This window comes from Lolium perenne, chromosome 4, assembly GCF_019359855.2.
Source record: "Lolium perenne isolate Kyuss_39 chromosome 4, Kyuss_2.0, whole genome shotgun sequence".
In the NCBI taxonomy this organism is placed as follows: domain Eukaryota; kingdom Viridiplantae; phylum Streptophyta; class Magnoliopsida; order Poales; family Poaceae; genus Lolium; species Lolium perenne.
Genome location: NC_067247.2, coordinates 203,549,417 through 203,556,099, shown reverse-complemented (window position 1 = coordinate 203,556,099; position 6,683 = coordinate 203,549,417). Strand labels below are relative to the sequence as shown.

General features: G+C 44.3%; 1 protein-coding gene across 1 annotated transcript; it reads left to right on the top strand.

The window, feature by feature from the left end:
- Positions 1-2,795: 2,795 nt before the first annotated feature.
- LOC139830584 (uncharacterized) lies at positions 2,796-4,102 on the top strand. The gene has a single exon (XM_071819016.1). It carries the CDS (start codon positions 2,945-2,947, stop codon positions 3,881-3,883), a length of 939 nt encoding a protein of 312 aa, XP_071675117.1. The 5' UTR covers positions 2,796-2,944; the 3' UTR covers positions 3,884-4,102.
- The last annotated feature ends 2,581 nt before the right edge of the window (positions 4,103-6,683 follow it).

Below are 6,683 nucleotides of genomic sequence, written 5' to 3'. Positions count from 1 at the left end.
ATCCCCCACTTGTCTACAAGCGTGAAAAGACACTTGCAAGAAAGCTTAGGTTCTTGATGCTAATTGCTACTCCATTTAACCAGTCTATAGCATGTCTTTGCAATCCGAGGCTTGCTTCGGTGTCCCCCCTCACCAAAACTTGGAAGGGGTAAGTTTTCCCCGGTGCCTTCTTTTTTTTAGGCCGCAAAATCCATATCAAGCCCTATAAAGCCTCGTATAGATATACTAGGTGTACTCAATGTTCCTACCAGCCGATGTGGCCGACGGAATATTTTACCTACGGACATTTTGGTTTTAATAGTACACCGTTTTATGCACGTCTGACTATTGAACAATATACGCTTAAACGGACAGTACATGCTACTGTAGAGTTTGTACTTGGTCTTTTTATTCACTTTTAATCATTACGCCCTGGTTACAAGAGGTATGAAGAGATACTGACCGTTCATATGTTTTAGTTCACCAAAGTTTGAATGGGGGACACCGAAGCAAAAGTGATGCAATCCCCAATTGCCGAGCTCGCAATTGATTAAGACCAACTTGCCTATGCAATCCTGAACCTAGATATCGGAAGAGGAAATTTCACAATTGGCAATGATCTGCCTAGTGCTCTTTAGTTTAGCTCTGCCAAAATAGAATAATTACTCCTGTGAAACTTAATCCTTAGGCAAGCAGCTCCTTGAGCGACCGAAGGGAGACTGCGTCGCCCGTCAGACAGAGAGCAACCCCGTGGATTTAGCAGAGCGAAGGGAGCGCTGCACTCGGTATGAACACTATTGTGATAGCTGTAGAACACCATGCAACATCAACTCGCATTTGACTGGATCTACAGCCGTATATGTGGCAGACTGGTAGCACCATACATATGGTAGTATTGTACACGCACGAGCGTACTGTAGGTCCAAGTGGATCCATGGCCTCGTCCTGAAGAGCAGCAGCAGCGAGACGAGGAAGGAGACAAGCGTGCGAGTCCGGAGAGGCAGCCAGCGCCACAGCCGTTTCCCCAGGGGACAAATCAACAGGACAATCACGCGGATTCCCAACAAATTAAGCCACGCCACGATTAGAGTATCGCCTGATTAGCTGTAAGATCAATCATCAAACCGTGGTCAAGGTCCGAGGGGAGGATACAAACAAGGGTGTTTGTTGCGGTGGTGTTGATCAAATGCACAAGTGTCACCTCCTGCAGATACCTTAATTAGCAGCAGAGTGTTTCTATCTATTTTTCTTCTTGTTGTGATGATTTATTGGGACCTTAAATTTGCAGTGAGGTGTATCCTGCGTGTATGTGTATCTTGTGGCAGAACACGGAAATAAAATAAGTGCAGGGATGAAGGTGACATGAAGGCTCCTTGGGAGACCAGGATATTAAAGAACAGTGGCGATGCGATGCTGCAGAGGCTGACAAAGGAGTGCCTGTGAGGTGGCAGTGACCATTGGGGTATCCAAGGGAACGGAGCTTGTTGTTCTTCTTCGATTCAGCAACACCTTGCTTTGCGCGCGGTGGTAATTAGCTTGATTATATTGTTCTAGTGCAGAGTTTGGTGGTCAAATTCGTATCTCAGAAACAACTGTGCCCAGCACCTGCTGAAACTGAAAGCACCAGCCCATTTTAAGGGATGCAGCGCTGGCAGGCTGCAGAAATGCAGACGGAAGTGTACTTGCCTTTTGAGTTTTGAGAATTCAAAAATCCTGATGAACTCCAGCTCCTTCATTCAATGCGGGTACAATGAACACTGTCCTTTTAAACAGAAGGCTCGCTAGGAGCCCAGCTTTGAATTAACAAAGCCATCAACCGGCCAGGAATTACACGAACCGAACCGAACACACACCCACACACAACACCACACCACACAACACAACGGCCGAACGATACAAGGGCACACCCTGAAAGGCTTACAACTCAACACTCCTAGCAAGCACCAAAGGGACTTGCAAAGCGAAGACTACAACTCTCCGGCACCGAGGGCAACGAGCAGCGAAGGCGCGACGAGGCACTGCCAACGAGCAGGATGGAGATTCATGAGCGAGGAAGGCCCCCTGAACTGCAAACACCAAGACACATTCCGGTTCCCACACCGAAGAGGGCCCCTACCCTCTCGCCTTGGCTCGAAGGCGTCGAACCATCGGACATGGGAAGAGCTCACCCGAGAGCTAGGGAAGTGCTGAACTTGAGCTCCGAGGCAGCCCCAGAACACGACCACCAGGAAAGGGAGAGCACACCACACCGGCCAAACCGCCGCGGCCTAAGGACGCCCAGAGAGAAGCAGGAAAGCCACCAGGAGCAACTCGATCTGTCGGGGAACACTGTCCTCGCCACAAACTCAAACCAACTCACAGACAAGAGCTAGCTGTGGTCATTCTATAGCTTTTCTTTCTTTTCACCTGGTGATTTGACCCATCATTTACATTCTCCCTCACTTTCCTGCACAACTCCCTCCACTTCATGGACAGTTTGTCACACGCATACTGTTCTTTTTAAGAGATGTTCACGCACATTGAGGACACCCATGCATATACGTAGTACACCACTCAAACGCAAAAAAAGAACATGATCATCTTTTTTGTTATAAGGAAGAACTACTACTAGTCATATGTAGGAGTATGAGTTAACTAAACACAACAGACAAAGCCTTGTCTGATTACAACAAAAGAGAAGAAAAACACCAACTTAAAAGAATCTCCTCAACCTCCATGCATGTCTTCCTTTCATTGCACAAGATATTCTTTGTCTCATCTCATCTCTGTCTCTCTCTCTAATACCCCTTGCAGACTCTTCTTATAAGCACCCCACCCCACCCCACCCCACACCCATCTCCAACCCCCCTTCTCTTCTCCAAGATCATTGTTCAAACACATTTTTATCTTCTCCCCACCTCTCTCATCTCTTTCTTCCTCATTGCTCATAAACTACTGCTCTTGTGTTCATCTTCTTACGACGCTAATGGCGTGCCTGTCAGCCTCGCCATCCGGCCGGCGCCTGTCAGAGCTGCTGGAGGAGAAGCAGGAGCCCTTCTTCCTCGACCTCCACCTCCTCGAGAAGGGCTGCTCGGGCCGGCTCCTAGATGGCTACGACACAGCGCTATGCTGGCCAGCCGCCGGCGCCGGCAATGAAGCGGCGTCCGTGCTCAAGCGGCTCACCAGCAAGAAGAAGAAGGCGGCCGCGGCGGCGAGCACCCGGGGCAAGAATCAGCAGCAGCCGCCATCCGGGCTACTCCGGATGCTGCTCTCCAAGATCATCCACGGCAAGGCGGCCAACCGGAAGCCCACCGCGCTGCAGTGCTCCGAGTCCTTCAAGAGGGTCGCACCGTCGCCGTCGCACCTCGAAGCCGTCAAGCTCAGGAACGATGCGGTGGAGGTCACCAGCGACGAGGGGACGGAGTATTCCGACTACGACGACGAGAAGCAGCTGAGCCCTATCTCCGTCTTGGAGCACCCCTTCGAGAGCAAGTCCTCGAACGTGGTGCAAGGCTCACCCAAGAACGCCATGGCCATCGTCCGGGAGCTCCTCCTGGAGGCGGCGTACACGCCGGCGCTGCTCACCCAGCTGCTAGCCAAGTCCGAGGACCTCATCGAGGACAACACCGACCTCGACTACGACGTCGACGACTACTACTACCACCGTACGAGCCCCAAGAGCTTCCAGGACGAAGACGATACCGCGGCCGCCGGTAACACCACCACCGTGACTAGCGCCGCCTACTGGGAGACGCACAGAGCGGAGCTTGCCAGGGTGTCCGAGCTGGTCTGCATGGAGGTGCCAAAGTCGAGGGTGGACGCCGCCGACGTGCAGCCTGAGCGGCGAGATGTTGGCGCTGAGATCGAGGCAGCCGTGCTCGAGGACTTGCTGCTGGAGCTCGTTATGGATCTCAGTAGCTGCTAATCGATGGCTGGCCAATCCGCCAATGTAGGTGCACGACGAAGGAACAGAGCGGCAAGCTCTGCTTTGCTCTGTTTTTGTTGGGTAGTTGCTAGTAGGTCGGCCCTACTGCTCAGTGTCTTCTTCATAATGTCAATGCCAAGTAGAAGCCGTAGACTAATTAGCATGCAGTAATTGGGCAATAAAATATTAGTTAACTAATTTGCTGTTTGATTTGTTGTTTATGTGGCTTTACACACGCGTAGGTCTGGTTTACGGATGGATTTCACAAGCTTGAATCGATACAAAATATATCCCACCTGAATTAAATACTCCATATAAGACAATTGTCAGAAATATATTTTATATCTATTTAAGGTTACTATAAGATCAAGTTTAATAATAGAGTCACTGGCAGGATATAAGACATGTACATTTCATCTATAGCCAACTAAATAGCTAAATAATGTCTATAATAGTTTTAGAGTTGAAAATGTATTAATTGATTAATGTATAATCAACCTTACACTCTCACAAAGTGTCTACAAGCACGTGCTACAGGCTACAGTTGTCTCTTTAGGGTCCATTTACCTTCTCTCATTTTCAACTAGACAAGAACATGTTTTTTATTCCTTAAAAAACATGTATTTTATAACCGGCACACTAGAATTTATTGTATTTGCTCTAATACTAATCGATAAAAATAGATTGATTTTTACCTCGTAGATGGTGCTCATTAATGTGAATGTTGCATGCATTTATAGAGGGGTATCACAAGGAACAAGTTTAATTAGTCTCGAAAATGAGAAAAAAATCTTGTAATTATTTGTGCTATTTATTAGTTTGCTGTGTTTTCTTGATATACTACCTCCGTTTCAATGAACAATAAAGTGCACATGTATTCCGTGACGAACTTTGATAAAAAAAATAAACAACAATATCTTAATTATACTAGGAAGCATTGGCACGACGCACCCCGTGCCCGTGGATAATCACAAGCCGGTTAATAGAAAAAATTAGTAACATTTTTCTCGAATAGTAGAGGCAACGAATAATCCAATGATTATTTGACGAAGTTGCTACCAAAACTACCGGCGGGTTGATGAAGAAATAATTTTGGATAATCACTGCTGAGGTAGAAGACGTGTGTCAATAAACAACCGTCGAAGAGGTTGAAAAATCTGCATCAAAGTTACCATGGTAAAATTATGGCTGGAAAACTGTGTCAAAGATTTGTTGTCAAGAAGAGATAAAGAAACAAAAGGCAAATGTTCAATTAATGTTGGAAAATTACCGTTGAAAAATTAATGTCAGAGAACTTCTCACAGTTGAGGTGGTACCCTGGACAAACTACTGATGGGAAACTACAACAGGGAAGTTATCTCGAAAGGTTACCATCAAAAAGTAAAAGGAGCATAAAAAAGTAAAACGAGAGAAACGAGAAAATACAAAAAAAAATTAGCAAATGCTGGCGTGCTGTGTGTTGATTGGATTAAAATAGGTGCTCCATGGTCAGCCGATTAATAAAAAAGTAAGTAACACATAGTTTCAAAAATATTAAATTACTGCTAGAGAATTACTGTTAAAAAATTTATTGTCGGAGAACTACTCACCATCGAGGAGGTATCGTGAGATAACTTTAGGTGGAAAATTACGGACTAAAAGGTATCTAGAAAAGTTAACGCCGATAAATAGAAGAAGAGAAGCGTAAAAAGAATATACATAAAAGAAAGTGAAATAGCATATGTCGATGTATCGCGAGCTGATTGGATTAAAATAGGCTCTCGAAAGTTCAAGAGCGTTGGACGCTGAAATAAGGTTATTATTTCCGTCCTTACTTAAAAATATGAGCTTAGAAAATATTGTAGTAGACATAGGCTAACTACCGTCGAGAAGTTACGGAAGAAAAAATGTGTCAAAGAATTACTATCGGGTAGTTAAAAAGCGGGGACTTCAGAAAGTATCATCGTAGAAGTATTTAACTACCACCAAAATATTATTGACAGATCATCAAACATTAGAGCCAAAAGCTTGTATAGTTGAGTAATTTTAAAAGAGCTGAATAAATACTTCCATACACATGGGCTAACTATAGTCTCAAAATTATGACCGGAAGGTGTGCGAATTAGTTTCCACCGAGTAGCTAAAAAGAAGGAATGTTATACAAAAATTCCACCATAAATGTAGATAATTTTTTGTTTGAGAGGTAGACGTACGTAGGTAACTATCGCGGATAAATGGTTGTGGGAAAGTTGTGCTGGAAATTAGCTTCAAAGAGTCTAAAATGAGGAACCGAAAATCCAAAAAAAGAACATTTTAGTATAGACCACGTGTCATGCGCTGATTGGATAAAAATACATGCTCTACAGTAACTTGGGTTGGAGGGCCTCATTTCCTATGTCCTTAATATATGTAATATAATATTATATGTAATTGGTATAGTTGGATTCCTATTAAAACACACTTTCTAATAATGCTAATTTTATACCAAGAATATTTATATATTTGAAGTAATTTCCGTTCAAAGAATAAACACGAAACACGAGGACGCTCTATTTAATTCATTGGAATGGAGGGAGTATGAGGGCTTTTTGATTCATAGGATTTGTGTAGGAATTGTGTAGGATTTAAATCCTATGGGAATTTTTCCTACACTAGTTGTTTGATTCATAGGAGCATTTTCTAACTAATCCTATAGGATCTTGTAGTGCAAATCCTATAGGAATAAAACATTAGGTTATAACTCATGGAAAATTTTCTTTGGCATAATCAAACACAATTTATCTTCATATAGTATTCAACTAGTCATGACATCTCAATGCTA